General features: G+C 36.6%; 2 protein-coding genes across 3 annotated transcripts in view; both read left to right on the top strand.

Moving 5' to 3' along the window:
• The window catches only part of LOC138715218 (receptor-type tyrosine-protein phosphatase S-like), a 476,906-nt gene that overhangs the window by 164,876 nt on the left and 292,119 nt on the right, over positions 1–19,911 (top strand). The window lies entirely within an intron of this gene.
• Positions 1–19,911, top strand: part of LOC138715220 (receptor-type tyrosine-protein phosphatase F-like) — a 222,076-nt gene that overhangs the window by 178,512 nt on the left and 23,653 nt on the right. For both annotated transcript variants that reach the window (XM_069847908.1, XM_069847907.1), the window contains exons 22-23: positions 1,913–2,115; positions 4,765–4,912. In XM_069847908.1, coding sequence (XP_069704009.1) covers positions 1,913–2,115; positions 4,765–4,912 — 351 coding nt within the window. The remainder of the gene's footprint in view (positions 1–1,912; positions 2,116–4,764; positions 4,913–19,911) is intronic.

The raw sequence follows: 19,911 nt of genomic DNA, 5'->3' as shown, positions 1-19,911 counted from the left end.
ACCAAACTGCAAGAGTTCAACTGAGAAGTATTGGATCACCTTCCCTATAGCCCAGATTTGGCGCCTAGCGATTAACATCTCTTCATGCACATGAAGACGTGGCTTGGCTCGAAGTGCTTTGACGATGACGAAGAGATGAAAACCAGCATCGTAGGTTGGCTTCAGTCGCAGGCAGCCGAATTCTATGATTGTGGAATTTCAAAGCTCGTCAAAAGCTACAAGTGTCTCAATGTGACTGGAAACTATGTGGAAAAATAAACTAGAGTGTATACTTTCAAACGTATTGTAACCAAATTCTGTAACGTCATTCACAGGTTTGTAAAAAAATAAACGGAAATTACTTTATGAATAGCCCTCGTATGTACTTGATTATTTATAAAGCCTATTTCCATTTACATAAGTCTGCTGCTAATAAAGAGAATGTGCAACTTTCATGAAGAAAATGCACAAGGAAGTGAAATTACCATTTGGGCATTCGTTTCTAGCCACTGTTTGATCCCACCAATTTTCTTAGTGAATCTTAATTTTCAGCAGTATGCTTTGGAAGGTCAGACCAGTTCATGTGGAACTTATGTCTTAGGATTAAACTTTTTTGTAGATAAATATCGATCATTTTTACATAATCACAAGTTTCCGTTTTCCTTTTTTAGTTTTCTGTTACATACTGTCACTTCCCTTCTTTCAGGTGAAGTTACATTTAAGTCATGTCTGTTAGGTATACATTTAACAATTTTATTATAGTTTGTTTGTTTTGTTCCACATATTTCCTTATGTGTCAGTGTCCCATGTTGGAATTATTCTCACTTTCATTCTTGCAAATAAGACGAAGACCATGGTCATACGAAGAAAAATAAAGAAGGTAAACTTGCGAATTCTAAATGAAGCAGTAGAGCAAGTGGATATCTTCAAATACTGACCTGCTGCCAGGAAGTCAAAAGGAGGATAGCAATTGGCCAAGGAAGCTTTTAATAGGAAAGGAGTATTTTCTGCGGACCTCTGTAAAAAGAACTAAGGAAGAGACTAATGAAGAAGAGCTTTGTGTGAAGTGTGGCATTGTATGGAGCAGAAACATGGACATTACGACGAAGTGAAGAAAAGCGATTAGAAGTATTTGAAATAATTGAAATGTGGATATGGAGGAAAATGGAACATGTGAAGTGGACAGACAGAATAAGAAATGAAGCTGTGTTGGAAAGGGTGGATGAAGAAAGAATAATTCTGAAACTGATCAGGAAGAGGAAAAGGAATTGTTTGGGTCACTGGCTGAGAAGAAACTGCCTGCTGAAGAATGTACTGGGAGGAATGGTGAACGGGAGAAGAGTTCGAGGCGAAGAAGATATCAGATGATATATGATATTAAGATATATGGATCATATGCAGAGACAGAGGAAGTCTGAAAATAGGAAAGATTGGAGAATGCTGGGTTTGCAGTGAAAGATCTGTCCTTGGGCAGAACACTATGAATGAATGAATATTCTTTGTTCCCCTTCCTATGAGACTATAAAGTCTTTTTCCATCTCTTTCATGTCACAGCTGATTTAGTTACTTCAGTTATGTGTGCACCAGGCTTCACAACACTTTATTTTTATGCTTTCCAGCTTATCTTACAATATTCAACTGCACAGCCTCGTTAATGGCTGCCTCTAGGACAAGGATTCTCTTTTCTTTCCATCTTTGCTTTGCCCATTTTTACCTATCTCTACTAGAAATCTTTGTTTCTCCATATGGGTTGTCATTATTTCACATTTTGATTTCTGGTAACTGAACTCATTTATGATTGAACTCGACAAGTTGTCATTTCTGTTGTACTCTCTGAATTTGGTTATGCTTACAATATATTGTATATTATTTTCTCACAGTTTAAAGCACGTTATGATAACATGGAAATAAAAAAGCCATATTTTATTTGCAGCTGGATCTGTTGCCTGCAACAGTGTACAATATGTCAGTTCATGCTGTGACAAATCAACCTGGTGAATATATTATTGAAATCATAAAAGTTCCAGTGAGTGCTCCAGATATTAGTTCATTTCAGCTTGATGCACATACTGAAGTAACAAATACATCGTTTGGTATAACAATTCCAAAAGCAGATCAATACCATACTAATACAAGGTTAGTATTACTTCAAGAATAGTACCGGTATTGAAAAATAACATCAAATTGTATACATTGTGTGAGATGAAACTATGAGAATAATAATTTAATTTAATCCAGCCAAACATTTATGTTCCATTTACGTAAAAAACTGTTACATCAATTCATATTCGTTCACATCCAATGCTGAAGTAATCACATTGGAAACAACTTTGGTTAAAATTAGATAAGATGAAGTATGGTGGTGGTGGTAGTGGTGGTGTTTCAGCAGATCCTGCCACAGCAGTCTTTGATGCGCGAATTAGGGGAGGAGGTAGACCAATTTTTAACTGTAGTAGGAATCTTTAAATTTGTTGAAAAAAACTGGATTATTAATGTTAGATATTGAATTTTTCAGAATAAGGGGGCTAATTGATAACCAGTCCCTATATTTGTTATACTACTCTATAGCAACAAAACAATTAAAAGTCGAATAATTATGAAAGTAACATCCATTTATATATTAGACTAGAAAGAATATTAACCGCTGTAATATAAACACTGTTTTGCTCACTTCAGCAGTAATAATGAACCTGTTATTATCTACACTAATAAGTACGGTATAGGAATTTTAGTACAAAAGCTTTTCTACCATCAGTTTTTTTAACGAATGCAATCAAATGCATGTTCGTTAGTGTTACACATTCACACACATCTTCATTTATATGGAAACTAAGGAACAACCTCACTTGATATTACTGTTATTACTACTGCTGCTGCTAGGCGAGATTGCTGCTATCAGTAGGGTTGCCAGATCTCCGGGTGCTGTCCGGAGTGCCCAGTTTTATGAATCCATCTCTGGCTGACAAGAAACCTTTGCCCAGGGAAATTTTGTTTGAAATGTTAATAATTAGCAATGTTGTAGTAAAAATTCACTGTCCATCAAATAACTTAAAAAAGTGATCATCTGTGTCAGGCTTACAATGACGCAAGCATATAACTTTAAAAGTAAGCATCTTGAGTGTTGGAGTTCCAGTGTGCTTCTCTTTATGCTAGTCTTTCACACTATGCCAACAATTACCAACAGTGAAAGATAACGTAAATAGAAAATTAAAGCATATAATTTTGATATGATATTATATTTCATAAATATGACTTAAATCAACCATTTTCAATTAACTTTTGTCATTAATAAAGTTTGTAGCAGCATTTTAACGAAAACTGAATGCGGATCAATAGGACAATTTCAAATTTAAAACTCAATATTGACTTCCTTGATCCTTCACAAGTCAGTTCTACAGCTTTATAGTGCAATACAGTCTGTTATGCGAAGTGCGGGAATTTTTGCGAGTTTTTTTTAGTATTGTGTTGTGTTCAATATGAATCCGGCAAAATGATACTTTAGTTCTTTTCGTGATGAATGGTTGACAAATGATAAGTACAAGGACTGGCTAGAAAAAGGAGAGGATGAACTTTCTTGCAGGTGTAAAGTGTGCAATGTTTCATTTACAGTAAAGTATGATGGCGTTAAAGCTGTTAATAAGCATTTGGAATCAGAGAGGCACAAAGAACATTACATAGTACAAAGTAGGAATTATATTCTGAAATTTATGCCCCCAAGATATTCAGTTGAGTATGATAAAGTTAAAGCAACTGAATTGGCTTTAACAATTCATGGCGTAAACCATCACCACTCTTACAATTGACAAGATTGTGGTAATAAACTTTACTCTTGTGTTTTCAATGACTCTTCGGCAGTGAAAAAAATAAGTTGTGCGCGAACTAAAAGTGAAGCCCTAGTTACAAGCGTTCTTTTACCATTCTCACAGGAAAGGCTTCTGAACAACTTTAAAGATACCCCATTTTCAATTGGTTCAGATGCGTCAAATAACTTTTTTTATGTGAGGCTCTGAAAAAATTAATTAATGTGCATTTAAGAGAGGAACGTCTGCAAATCTGGCATTAAAATTAAGGAACTTGTTGAAAACGTATTTTTTTTCTTTTTTCACGATTTCAAATAGGTATTAATTTATCCGTCAAATCAAATTCGACATTGTTGAATTTTTAGCCGATCCTTTAGCTGGCAATACGAAATGAAATATAATAATAATTAATTATAATAGGTATAATAATAATAATAATAATAATAATAATAATAATATACCCAATAATAGTAATAATTATTATTATTTAATAATAATTAATTTTATAGACATCGTAAATCTCTGGGTTTGGCAATAGTTCAACGTGGCAACCCTGGCTATCAGTATTATTTGATTTATATCTACTAATCCTTACTATTTGAATTTTTCATTGATACTGCTTCTGCTAGTAGGTACTGCTACTTGAACTTCTTCTGCTGTTATTACTACTTCATCTTACTTCAGTTACCAACAGTAAGTACTGCTGCTTGAATTACTACTACTACTACTACCACTACCACCACCACCACCCCCACCCCCACCACCACCGCCACCACCACCACGCTGCATCGTCTCCACTGTTAGTAAATACTTTATTTCCATTGGTAACGAATGTAGAGCTTACTAGAACTTGTGATTAAAACTTTTGCGTGAAAGCTTTTTTTATATTTGTGTATGTGATGTATCCAGCATCAACTTGTATGATACTTAGAACACAATAAAATACAAATACGAATAGTAAGAAATATTTAATATTGTGTTTCAGTTTTTATCTTATAATTTTAACATCGAGCAAAAATGAAGATGGTTCATCAGAAGAAAGGGGACCTATAATCTCAGAAACCTTAACAGAGACAATTACAGAGGAAGCAGGTATTAAAGGAAAGAAGTGGTGGATTGCTGCAAAATTACAGGTTAGTCATTTTCCATATGTATATTTACATATAGGAGTAAATCATTCTATTAACAATGTCTCATTTAAGTCTTTGGAGTTCTTCGTCATCCACATGAAGAGATGTAACTCAAAAAAGTCATTTTAAAGATACTGGAATGTCGATTTTCAATACATTCATCCTATGAAGGTTGGATAAAAAGTAATGGCAATTGTGCTGTAATTTTGAAATGGCTTTATCAGAGGAAGCACCACTTGCATTTCCTCAATGTAATCGCCCCCTGTATTTACCACTTTTTGCCACATTTGTGGAAGAAGTCCATCTCTGTTAATGTGCCGAAGTGACTGCCCTATAGCATGAATAATGGCCTTTCTTGTATTGTAATGCTTCCCTCGAAATGGCTTTTTCATTTTGGGGAAGAGATCATAATCGTACGGACCCATATCAGGTGAGTACGGCAGATGTTCCAGTACTTCCCATTGCCAGCAGTACAGAAGATCTGTCTGTTAGTAGTGTGACTCCTCACATTGCTTCATGTGTGGTTTGTATGAGTGAGCCCACATTTCGTTCATATGGAAAATCTATCCAAGGAAGTAGTCACCGTTCCTATGGCAACAGTTTAGCAATTCCTGTGCACTTGCATAGTGCTGCCATTGTCGCACCTCATTGATTCGATGGGGTATCAAATCTGCTGCAATTTGCATAACCCAAGAATATCGCGCAGAATGTGGAGCACAGTTTTGTGTTGTATGTCCATAGGCGGAGTTATGGGGGTGGGGAGCATGGGGGGCACTGCACCCCCCCCAAACTTCTCTTAACTCTTATTTTATAAACGTTAGAAAACATTGAATTCAAAAGATCTTTTTTTTCTTTTGTTTGTGATTAAGTGTCTGAGCTTAAATTGACGAATTAATATCTTCAGATCATGTGTCTGGACTATAATATTTATTTTAAATTTTTGAATGTATAAGAATTTCTATACCTCATTTGAAGAATGGAAGCACTGTAATGTTTCTTTTGTAACAGCCTGTATTCATGTGTTAGAAGTCTGCAGGCGTTCAGGTAACCACTAGGAGAAATATGAATAATATACTGCAAAATAATGCAGAAAAAAGAAAAGTGATCCCGGTATAATGTGAAAACTTAAAGACGAGAGTAGATAAAATAATTAGAGTTTACATTTCATATGATATCTTCAGGAAAGCTTAATATAAAAAAGTTTCTTTTAGCACTGTTACGTAGTTTTATTGATGTACAGTATATGCTTTGACGAATTTTTTTGATCATACAGTCTCTTTGTAATCGTTCTTGACTTATGTGACCTTGTCTACACATATTCTTCTTAGACATGTAATATAAACTATTAAACTATTCTGTACGAGAGAGAAAATGAGAGGGATCATTTTAAATTATGCCCTATTATAATTTGTAGTAGATCTACAGTTCAAGCCCTGTTCAATTCGGTCTGAAACATCACGGATATGGATGTAACACTGTAAGAAACATGCCCCCCGAAAATACCTTTATTAAATGATCATATTCCGATATATTGTACTGTACCACGATCAAGCTATAACAGGGAGAGGAGGTAAATGATCTCCCCCATAACCCCGTTACATGGAGATTCTATGATTTTGCTTTGCCCCCCCAAGGAAACTGTTCTCTCTCTGCCTATGCATATGTCTTATCTCTGCGGCTAATTCACGCGCAGTCACGCTATCAACATCCAGCAGGGAAGCAAGAAGCTGAATAGGGTGGTTGTCAATTTGGGGCCTGTCCTGAACAGTGTTTCTTCTTTCACGAAACACTTTCACCCATTGTGCCACTGTACACTATGACAACTCTGCATCACCACATACTTCATGCAGTCTCTAATAACAGTCTTGTGCACTACGACCTCGTGCAACTTTACTTTTGATCCACAAACGTTGTTCCAGTTTCGTAAACATGTCGTTACGGCGCTTGCACTATCCTCCTATACTTAAAGTGTCGCCGTATTTGACTGAATATCGTACAACCGATACCACTTGCTGCACTGACTTGTCTGACCTTCCGTTCTCATCTCCACAACACCCTAAAGGCCCACTCCCACTTAGCGGAATCGAACTGAACTGAAACGAAAAATATGCTGCAACTCACATCTAGTGGAATCGAACCAAACAGTATTTTTGTGTTTTGTCATACAAAAGAGAATAATTCTACACAAGATTTATTAACTTTTCTTCGTTCATATTAATTTGTGATTTTTGTATTTCAGCAACAACTTTCAATAGTAAATGACTTAAGCCGCCAAGAGTGGATATGGTTCATTTGTTTTTTCATGAAGGCTTCACGAAAACTTACGATCATACAAACTACAAAATACATGATATCTATGTGTGTATGTATCTAATGCCTACTCCATTTGTGTGATTTGGGTTCCGCATATTGCTGGTAGATGACAGGACTGTGACCCATTTTCAGTTTGTACACCACTTCAGCAAGCAATGCTGTATGCAATGTGTACCTTTGAAGAGTTATGACGTGTACTAGGGTGAGTGTATGTGTAAGTGTAGTGTATGTAATGCGCGATGATGATGAAGATGAGGAAGGGAGAAGGGGAAACCTGATGTCAGCAAGTAGCCTACTTCTGTCGAATAACACTAAAGAAGCTGCCAGGCTTAATGTCCCTGTCCAACAGACGAATCACTATCAACAGTGACAAATGTCTTCTCTTCGAAGAGATTTGGGATTTAATAAAGGCATATTGGTGCACAATCTAGGGATTAAAAGTTGTACACTGCCACCTCTCCTAGTCCCAGCTAGAAATTTTACACGAAAATCTCTGACCTCCTCTGGAATCGAACCCAGGTTGGTTAGCCTAGAGGCAGACGTGCTACCACAGAGCTAACTCAGCGGATCACAAAATACATTATTAAGGACATTAATATATTTTGTTTTCCTGTTTTAATACTTCTCCTACAATTTTTTATTCTCTTTGAATGAAATAAATTATTTTTTCATTATGTTGTTGTTGTTGTTTTCTAATGCCAGGCGTTTGACAATAAAGTCATTTGACCTCTTGCACTCCAATATTTTTCAAAGATATTATCATGACCAGCCACTGAAGTACAGATTTTGAGGTGTTCCGAATCCATTTCTTGGTTTGAGTTGCACAATGGACAGTTAGGGGACTGATATATTCCAATTCTATGCAGGTGTTTGGCCAAACAATCATGGCCTGTTGCCAATATAAATGCAGCTACAGACGATTTTCGTGCTAAATCGGGAATTAAATGTGGATTTTGATGCAGAGAGTTCCATTTTTTCCCTTGGGATTGTGTTATCAAATTTTGTTTGTTGAAGTCTAAGTATATAGATTTAATAAATCTTTTTACAGAGTAATACGTAGATTTAGTAACAGGTCTGTAAGTAGCAGTGCTGCCCTTCTTTGCTAAAGCATCTGCATTCTCGTTTCCCAGGATTCCACAATGGGATGGTATCCATTGGAATACAATTCTTTTATTGAGTGATATTAATTGAGAGAGCATTTTAGTTATTTCTGCTGTTTGAGATGAAGGTGTGTGTTTAGAGACTATTGATAGAATAGCTGCTTTGGAGTCTGACAATATAACTGCATTCCTAAATTTATTGATGTGGCATAGAAGATTCCTGAGACTTTCACTTATTGCAATGATTTCTCCATCAAAACTTGTTGTTCCATACCCAAGAGATCTATAAAGTGAGAAGAGACAGCACGTAACACCTGCACCGGCACCTTGTTCTCTGGAGATCAAGGATCCGTCAGTGTATAAATGAAGCCAGTTTTGTAGAGGGTATCTAATATTAATTGTCTCTAAAGACAATTGTTTTAGTATTTCAGTGTTTACTTCTGATTTCAGTATTTCTTCTGTTAAATTTAGATTATATTCCGTTCCATATTTAATAGAGTTAAAGGGTTTGGTTTAATTTGTATGTTTTCTTTTAAATTCGGGATATTGATTTTCTGTTTTAATTCTTGAACAATGGATATGAAACTTTTTTGAGTTTTCAATCTACAGAGAGGACTGTATGAATGCCAATTGTTACCTGGTAATCTAATAAATTTTTCATATTGAATCAGTGCTTTTTCTTCTATTGTCATTTTGATGCTGTTAATATTAGTGAAGAATCTCATAGAATCTATTGGAGTTCTTTTGATTCCACCAGTAATGAGTCTGAGAGCTTGGTTTTGAACATATTCTATTTCGTTCATGAAAGGTGAAGTAATTAAAATTTCTCTGCAGTATGTCAGCACTGACTGTATAAACATTTTGTATGTAGTGTTCAAAGTATTCCTAGAGCATCCCCATTTCTTTCCTGCTAGTCTTTTTAGAAGGGAGAATCTTTTACGAGCTTTTTCAGAAATGTATTTCAAATGGTTGCTCCATGTTAAGTTACTATTGAAAATAACTCCAAGATATTTGGATTCATAAGTCCTAGGAAGGTGTTGGCCATTGTATTGGATATTGAATTCTCTTTCTTTTTTACCAAGTGAAAATATTTGGTAGTTACTTTTGCTTAAATTGAGTGTCATCAAATTTGATGTATTCCATTCATGTAGTTGATTTAGAGCTTTAAGAGCAGAATTTTGAATTTTGTCTCTATGTCTGTAAGATCCGGAAGTCCACAAAACTATATCATCTGCAAATAGTGCTGTTTTCATGTTTGATTCCTCTAGTAGGGAGGGTAAGTCATTTATATAAATATTGAATAAAGTTGTGCTGAGGACAGCGCCCTGAGGTAGATCTCGATATGTTTGTCTGTAACTAGAAAGTGAGTTATTGAATTTAGTGGCAATGAATCGTTGACTAAGGAATTCTGATATCCATCTGAACATATTGCTGGAGATACCTAATTTCTGGAGTTTTAGTAATAATTTATTTCTCCAAACAGAGTCATATGCTAACTGAAAGTCAATAAATATTGCCAAGGTATCTTCTTTCTTGTTAAAACTGTCTTTTATTTCTTGGCCGAGGCGTATGACTTGTTCATTGGTAGAGTGTAGTTGTCGAAAGCCGGCTTGTCTTGGTGATAAAAGATTTTGGGATTCTAAATACCAAGTTAATCTGTTGGAGATCATGGACTCCATGGTTTTTGCTATCATGCTTAATAGTGCTATTGGTCGATAACTATTAACATCATGAGCAGGTTTCCCTTTTTTGTGAATTGGTACAATGATTGCTTTTTTCCAAACTGCAGGAACTGAGGTGTTCCATGATAAATTGAAAATGGATAAAAGTACAGACTTGGCTTTTTCCCCCAGATGTTTCAAAAATTCGGAATGAATGTTATCGGGGCCAGGAGATTTCTTGGTTTTTAAATTTTGTAAAGCTAGAGTTAATTCTTTGGAAGTAAAATTTTGATGAAATATTTCAGGTTTTGTACTAGTAATATTGTTTTTATTATTTTTATGTAATTCTCTTTTGATAAATTTGTCAGTTTTTTTGGTATTGGGATGTAATCTGTGAGAGTTTGAATAGTGTTTATTAAATGCGTTTGCTATATCTCTACTATCTGTTAGTGTTTTGTTATTATGAATAATAGGGTGGCTAGTATTTTCCTTTAAATGTGCAGAAATTTGATAAGAACAAATGTAACATTGTAAAATTCCTTTGCAGAAGGAAAAGTTACATTCGTTTGGATCAAATTTCTGCACTTTTAAAGGAAAAAAATAAAATGCTTTCAATAATTTATTATCATAATACAGTGCTCTCTTAAATTGACTGAGCATATTGGAAATTAAATCAGTAGCTTTTCCAGAACACACTATGAAATATTTCATACAAAACAATTTTTGTCTCGAAAAGGAAACAAAAACTAGCAAAATTGTATTAAACCTCTTTTCTTCCTATATACACTTTTAACACATATATTACTGATTAAATTTCCAACTTCTTTACTGTGTTAATATTTAGGATTTACCTTCGCTGACTAGTTTCGAAATCTTGTTATTCACTAAGCTTTGGACAATGTAGAACAGGACATCGAAACTAGACAGCTAAGGTAAATCCTAAATATTAACACAGTAAAGAACTTGGAAATTTAATCAGTACCTAAAGTTTTTTGTTTGAAATATGGGATCTTAAAGAATAAACCCCTGAAATTAATGACATTACTTACGGTTCATTCCGTATATAATATGATTATGAAATGTAACAACAAACAGGAAATATAAAGTGCACTTATTTGTTCATTATGAAGTGTCATATTACCAATGTTGAATGTAATTTGGATTGAGAGACACTTAATAAAATATAGCCACATAAGTAGACCTACATCTCAGTTAGTTCATTAGTGCGTGAAATTTAACTGAAGAGTTCGTGAGTTTCTACATTTCATCAGTTTCTTAAAATAATAATTAAAAAAAAAAAATTGGTTCAAATAATTTTTAGCATCTTTCTGACCCTAAAATATTACTGGAAAAAGTGTGTGATTTGAGACTTATTTAAGAATTTAACAGACATAACTTTGGTTTAGAAGCTGCACAATTAACCAAATATAGCTTTCAATCTCGAAATTTCATGTTGAAATCCCGATGAGACTATTTGAATACATGGATTTTTTTTAGTTGGTTATTTAACGACGCTGTATCAACTACTAGGTTATTTAGCATCGATGAGATTGGTGATAGCGAGATGGTATTAGGCGAGATGAGGCCGAGGATTCGCCATAGATTATCTGGCATTCACCTTATGGTTGGGGAAAACCTCGGAAAAAACCCAACCAGATAATCAGCCCAAGCGGGGATCGAACCCGCACCCAAGCGCAACTTCAGACTGGCAAGTAAGTGCCTTAACCGACTGAGCCACACCAGTGGATTGAATACATGGATGAAGACAAAATTGAAACTGAACAGATTTTCTGTGTGTACAAAGTGTAACTTTAAATATCCGAAAATTTGAATATCCCACGCAAACGAGTAATGGCACGAACCTACCCCACTAGGTGTCTCTTGGTCTTGGTGTGTTATTCAGCCACTAATCTGAGTGGCGTATTTTTAAGTGTATAGGTACATGCTTCCGAGTTTTGGGTGTGTTTTTTACATACTGTATTTGTGTTTGTACGATTTTCGAATTGGCTGTGCTAAGGAGCAGATATTTGCATTACATTTTGTTTCAAGCTCAACAAAATTGCGTCTGAAACTTACTGAATGCTACAGGAGATTATTCACGAGCAAGATTTCAGCTACGTAAAAACATATAAGTGGCACAGTCTAGTACATAGTCACGAAGCTTAAGGTGATTTTTTGCATTTCTCGTGATACAATGCTCCATGCGGTTAGCAACTGAGAGTTGTAGGAACAATAGACTGTGCGATAGTAGCGATCATAGTGGCTAGCAACTGAAGTTCAACTGTCATGGATGCATATTCCCTACGTATTGGGCTTTGTGGCTGTGTACTAGACTGTGTGAGTGGTTTCAGAGATGGCAACCTATGGATGGTGAAAAAGATTTGGATCGACATTCATCATGCACAACTCAGGAAGCGATCGCGAAAGAACGTGAAGTTATCTTGGAATATAGAGGCACAAATGGTATGAAATACGGAAGAACAGAGATAGGTTTTCAGAGATAGTTTGCTAGAGGAGGAAAATATTACTTTTCGTGTGTTCATGGATCTTGAGTCCAGTTATATATTATAGATTCTGTTCCAGTTTCAACTAAAGAATCTCCTCCTCCTCCTCCTCCTCCTTCTTCTTCTTCTTCTTCTTCTTCTTCTTCTTCTTCTTCTTCCCTTCAAGTATTAGGCCATATGGCCTTTTATGATCTCACAGTTGAATTTTCAATCCAGCGCTTCTTTGGACGACCGAGAGATCTCTGCCCGTTTGGACGATAGTGGAGCATATTCTATCTCTATGCATGCGATGCAAATGATTTATCCAGTTGTTCCGATAACGTTTTATGTGATTAATTACAGGTTCTAGTTGTAGTTCTTCAATTACATTTCTTGCATTTGTGAATGTTAATGACATAATGAGCATTACTGAAATGAACGATATCTGCACTAACAAAAGGAATACTGTTCCAGTCAAAGAGTTCCTAAAAAGTATTGGGCCACCAGTGTCAGCGTTTAATTTCTTGCCTTATTGCAATTGTGGCTGTGATCTGGAAGGAGGTCTGCAGAGGCGACTCTATGACGAAGTATCAACAGTAAAATTTGTTTCCAACTACAGCACTGGTCCGCACACAACTTCCTGACAAAAATAATATGGTCACTGTCCTCCATTGTACGTACTCACCTAACCTCTATCTCAATTTGAAAGATCAGTGTTTTGACTCCAGATATTCAAACATAATTGTGGAAGGTGTTGAACACGCTATTGCTGGCAGACTTTTACAAGTGTTTCCAAGGTGATTACTTTGAAGGTGTCTGTGGAAATTAGGACTTCATATTTTTACGAGAAAATTCTTGGATATTTTGATAGTACCTCGTATCTATTTTGTCATGATTCCATCATTGCTTTATAATTCATAATCGCCCATAATATCAGTGTAGAAAGCAACTGGAAACAACTGCATGCCCACTTGCGTCTGTAGAGGTTGGCAAGGGGACTTTTAATCTGAGACAGCATTTGCGTGTGGTTGCGTATCCCAGTAGAGCTACTTAGGTACTTGGTTACAATTTTTCAGAGATTATTTTCAACTGCAAGACTAATATCAGGTAGTCTGCAGCTGAAACTTACGGAATGCTAAAGGAGATTTTTCTTGGGCAGAAACATTTGAGTAGTTTCAAAGACGGCAAACTGTGGATGTTGACAAACTTTCGGGTAGACCATGATGCACAACTCGGAAAACGATCGCGAAAGTGCGTAAAACTAACCTCGAAATGGCCTGAGATACCGAAGAGCAGACACTACATGTTTAACCATGACAATACGCTCGCATACACCATGGTCATTGTGAGGAACTTCCTGACAAAAAATACAGTCACTGTCCTCGATTGTACCTACTCGCCTAATCTAGGCCTCTACCTCAATTTGGAAGATCGATGTTTTCTCTCTATTGAGAGATCCAAACAAAATTGCAAGTAGGTGCTGGACACATTATCGCCAGCAGACACAAGTGTTTCCAAGATAACTGTGGAAATTAGGACTTAAAATAAGTATTCATATTTTTACGAGAAAGTTCTCGGATATTTTGGGTAGTACTATCTCGTATCAGAGCAGCTAGCTACGGACTGGAAGGTCCGGGGTTCGATCCCAGGTGGTGACAGGATTTTTTCTCGTTGCCAAACTTTCAGAACGGCCCCGAGGTTCACTCAGCCTCCTATAAAATTGAGTACCGGGTCTTTCCCGGGGGTAAAAGGCGGCCAGAGCGTGGTGCCGACCACACCACCTCATTCTAGTGCCGAGGTCATGGAAAGCATGGGGCTCTACCTCCGTGCCCCCCAAATGCCTTCATGGCATGTTACGGGGATACCTTTACCTTTTACTATCTCGTATCTGTTTTGCCTGCGATTCCATAATTTCTTTATAATTCATAATTGAAGAGTCTACTGCAAGAATGATGGATGTCATTTGGAATACATTTTTCAGGAGAAGCAATTGAAAGTTTGAAATGCTTAGCGCTAAAAGCTTAACTGTGATTTTCCAATCATTACTGGACACTTACTATCAGTGTTAATGCCATATAACTCTCTATGTACATTCTATAAGTCTTAAGCTATGCATTGACAGTCTTCGTTCATTTTCGACAAGAAAGTGATATCCATCATTCTTGCAGTGAACTCTTCAATTGCCTTTAACATCAGTGCAGAAAGCAACTGGAAACAACTGCATAGCCCAGTGGCGTAGTCCAGGCCTACCCTAAAAATTTGCGAATTTTTGCGTTTCTTTTTAGGGAAAACACTCAACATTAAAAATCAACCATGTATCCAGAGTAATAGTTACAATCGATAGAATTAAGATAAGAAGTAAAAAATGCGTTCATTTCTTCAAGAGTCAATTTAACTGTATTAGATTGGGCCTAAAAATTTTTCTGGCAGTGATAAAAAGAAGGAAGCTGTGGAGGCTACTGGATTGTTACATCAGCTAGAAAAATTTGACACCTTATTTTATTTTGTATGTTTAGACCAGGGCTGGGCACATTACGTGATTCTGAGAAATGAGCGCTGTGTGCTTTAAAGAGTGGGTCTTGCGAGTGCTCTGACATATGCATACCGTACATCATTCAGTGTCGGCGCAGTGGTGACTCTGCAGTATGATGGCGAACTTTGAAGACAGAGCTTCCGCTCATACACTAAACCGTCCTGCTATTCCCAATGTGTTTAATGTATCATGGGAGGAGGAGTTCTTTTTGGTAGAGAGCAGTGGATTAGCAAAGTGTTTAATTTGGCATAAAACACTCCAACTGATTAAGAAGTTCAATATCCAACGACATTATTCTTTACAACATTTTACTGAATATGACAAATATGTTGATAATGAACGCCATAAATTAATACAACTTAAAGAAAATGTTTCTCAGGTACATTATATTAGAGTATCTATTTGATATTTACATTGCATTATAGGTTATTATACATTTAGTAATATATAATTTTAAATTATACAAATATTATGATATATCATAGTATAGTATATTACAGTTCATGATATATAATATACTATACTATGATATATCATAATACTTGTATAATTTAAAATTATATATTAGTAAATGTACTATAATAACTTACAATGCAATATAGATATCGTATAAATACTCTAATATAATGTACCTGAGAAACATTTTCTTTAAGTTGCATTAATTTATGGTCATATCATATCATATATCATATATTATATTATATTATATTATATTATATTATATTATATTATATTTATATTATATTATATTATATATTAACAAAATGACAATAATGTACTTAGTGAATTGGCTATGAGAATTAGCTACAACATTTGCCATGAAATTGCAAAGGAATTGAAAACATTTAACGAAGGTAACTTCATCAAGCGATGTTTAATTATATTGGTAGATGAACTCTGTCCACAACAAGTAGGGGAAGTGGAAGCCATACGCCTGTCTCGTAGAACCGTGGTGAGGAGATTGCAGTATGTGTGTATGGGTTATGTAAATAAGCCTAATGATTTGTGTTTGTGCATAGAGCGAAGTTTATCTCATTAAATTAATAATAGTGTTATAAATTCTGTAATGTACAATGGATTGATGTAATATCCTTATAAACTATTATATACTGACAGACTGAATGACTAGAACAACCGTGGCTCTTGTTACATTAATGCAGGGAAGGTAGCTGTAATGCGAGTCCGCCACTGCGTGAGCGTTCTGCTCTGGCTTGGAATTGAAGTGCCTTGCGGAGTGAGAGCAGCTCTGGCCGACTAAATGGAGCCGCTCTCATGCCCGGCCCTGGTTTAGACGGTTTTCTTGCTCTTGCAAAGTCATTATTGGAACCATTCAGTCTCCAAAAATGAATATTAGTAAATGTTCGTCCCTCATTAAGGCAATGATAGATAGCTTTTCAAAGCTCCGAAACGAAGAAAAATTCGAAGAATTTCATTCCAGTGCTGCATCCGCAGAAGGACTTTTTCTGCTTTACGACGAATAAAAACTTACACCAGGACAACCATGTCAAACACAAGACTTTGTAATCTAGCAATTTTATCCATCAAGAGGGAGAAAAGTTGAGATTTGTTGTAGGACTCATCATCAGTGATCGACAGATTCGTTGCTAGGAAATCTCGACGACTCCAGCTTCACCTTATGAAGAATTTGTATAAATATGCCTTGCGTAATTGTTTATCATAATTTTGCATGTTATTAAATAAGACTTCCGAGAATGAGTTTCAAGAGAGTTGATGGAGCGGCATTTTCAGGAGATGGATCAGGTGCTTTCTTAACCCTGCATATCTGGCCCACCCAAAATAATTAGTCTGGCTACGCCACTGGCATAATCACTCACGTGGTTTAGCAAGAGGGACTTGTGATCTGTGTGGGTGCACATCCCACTAGAATTGATTACTTGGTTACATTTTTTTTTAATTTTCCCCAACTGTAAGAATGTCAGGTAATCTCGTGGCTAATTCTGTCATCAATTTAGCAAGACTTTAGATAATCTTCAGTTTACAAAGCACTGCTACAGTTGGTCCTGATGCTTGTATTCATACATATTGGCGAGATGACAGTGGATGCTATTATACACTTTTATATTATCTTCAGATTTCTGTATTTCTGCTATTTAGGCCTTTTAAGTTTTTTCTTTTCATTTCTTATTTTGTTTTTAATTGGTTGTTTAACGACGCTGTATGAACCACTAGGTTATTTTGCATTGTTGCAATCCTTTATAGCGAGATTGTGTTTAACGAAATGAGGCCAAGGATTTACCATAGATTACCTGACATTCTTCTCACGGTTGGGGAAAACCTCGGGAAAACCCAACCAGGTAATCAGCCCAAGTAGGAACAAAACCAAAGTGCAAGCATAGCTATGCTGATAACTTTCTTTTTCATGCTAGTGCATTTTATTGGAGAAACAATAAAACATAAATTTCCATGTCTCAATGGAAATACACGTTTTAATGACTTACTGACAGGTTCCGGTTATTTTCTCGATACTTTTTATGTGTGTGCGTGCGTATGTGTGTTTTTGTATATGTGACTATTGACGAAATATTGTGGTTACTGGTACATCAATTCAACAATACTTTATCGGAATTCTTTGAGCTGAATATTTGGTGCTTATATTGAAGTATGCATTGGCATTATTTCTACGTGCAGCTCACGACAGGATCATTTTGGCTGTCTGCGCATGCGCGGACTTTGTTAATAAAAATCTAAACTAACCAAAGCTAACCTTCGTATATGCAAGATGTGTAACTGGAACACGAAGGGGACTTCTTGATTTGATTTGGAATGTACACACGAAAATAAATCCAGATAAGGATTAAGCTGGCACTGCATGAGAGGTCCGCGCATGCGTCACAACCAAATTGTTCCTGTCTCAGGCCCCTCCTTTATTTTTTTTCTCTTTTCTATGTACCGTGAAGTTTCTCTTCCTTCCCTTTCAGTCTTACTTCGAACGCTTGTTCTTCCTGAACTTTTTCTAGTCTTTTTATCCTCTTTTCCGTCGTTTTCTTCTTCAGCCTATGGCTTACACACGCGCGCACGCACGCACACACACACAATATGACATCTCTCTTACTAGTCCGTTCGAAGGTCTTTTTAAGCGATAATATAATGAAGTTCTTATCAGCTATGTGGTTATCTAGCATCGGTGGAACTTGTGATGGTAAAATGGTATTTGGTGAGAAGTCCGAAGATTCTCCATGGAATTACCTGACAGTGGTCTTACAGTTGGGAAATAATTCGAAAGAAAAAAAGAACATCTTCAAGGTGAGCTGTCAGGTCCATTTTCAGAGGTCATTCTGCCATGAGATCTTTCAATGTCCTGAGTGCTTTTAGAGTTGGTTATTTTGTAGTGATTGATTAGCTTACTATTTTCACTGTCTAGCTAATTTTCTGAGATTTATTGATTACATACCGACTTTTTTTTTTACATTTGTGGGTTACCAGCCCTATTGAGCAACCCCCGAACCTGGAGGACCAGAGTATTTCTGTCGTGAATTTCCTCCCATTGAAGGTTACCTTAACTATGGCTGACGAGAGTTCTCCTCCTAGGTTTATATTCGGAGTATCCTCCTCCTAGCTCTACCAGTTGCTCATGTATTGAACAATTATGTTCTGGGGATATTTATCGACTTTCCAGTCTGTACTATGAGGGGCAGTCAAACGAAAACGGGTCACCATGCGTCTATTTCGTGACAGGCAAGTTGGTGCCACTGGAATTTGATTGCTGAACTGACATCTGGTGGCGACGCGAGAAAGCGCAGTTACAACTTCTGCTTACACACTAGTCGTTCGTTTATAGTGCTGGAAGTGAGGTTAGAGAAATGTTATGTTTTATTTAACGACGCTCGCAACTGCAGAGGTCATATCAGCGTCGCCGGATGTGCCGGAATTTTGTCCGGCAGGAGTTCTTTTACATGCCAGTAAATCTACTGACATGAGCCTGTCGCATTTAAGCACACTTAAATGCCAAATGTGTGTTCGTTCAACATCACTAATGGAGGCAGGTAAAATGAACAGCGAGGTGTAGTGCGATTTTTGACTGCTGAAGGAGTAGGTGGACGAGAAATCCATCATCGCATGTCTGCTGTTTACGGCGAACACATGTTTGCATGTACTGGAATGGCACAAGAGATTCCAAGAGGGACACGTGTCACCACAAGATGATGCTCACCCAGGACAGGCTCATTGTGCCATCACTCCTGCTGTTATTGTTGAGGTTGATGATCTTATACGGAAAAATCGACTGATCACTATGGAAGAACTTCATCGTTTGGTGGGAATAATTCACGGTTGCATACATGTTATTGCGACAAAGCACCTGCATTACCGAAAAATCTACGCTCATTGGGTTCCACATCAATTGACAGAGGAACAAAAAACAAACTGAAAGGCTGCTTCACTGGGTCACCTGCAACGATATCACGAGGAAGAGTAAACATTTCTGTCCCATATTATCACTGGAGACGAATCGTGGTGTCATCAATTTGAATCGGAAAGCAAACGGCAGAGTCAACAATGGAAACACATGGATTCTCCTCCATCGAAAAAGTCCAAAGCAATACACACAAGTTCCAGTAAAGTCATGTTGACATTTTTCTTCGATTCTAGAGGTCCTCTGCTTGTTGAATTTCTCGAGCATGGGGCCACGATCAATGCACAGTGTTATGAAGAAATTGAGATACGCCATTAAGTTCAAACGCCCTGGAATGCTATCAAACGGCATTATCCTTCTTCATGATAAGATATTTGTGGACTTTGTTTTGCATCGGATGGAGATGTGTGTGACTGAGTAAAGAACTGGTTTGGTAGGCAGCCCACAACCTTTATCAAGAATGAGATAGATCGTCTTGTCTCGCAGTGGGATAAATGTACAAACAGTTTTGGGGATTACTTTTGAGGTACCCTAAGAAAT

The sequence above is a fragment of the Periplaneta americana genome, chromosome 15 (assembly GCF_040183065.1).
Source record: "Periplaneta americana isolate PAMFEO1 chromosome 15, P.americana_PAMFEO1_priV1, whole genome shotgun sequence".
In the NCBI taxonomy this organism is placed as follows: domain Eukaryota; kingdom Metazoa; phylum Arthropoda; class Insecta; order Blattodea; family Blattidae; genus Periplaneta; species Periplaneta americana.
Note: the sequence above shows the minus strand (reverse complement) of the source record. Positions and strands in the feature narration are given on the sequence as shown.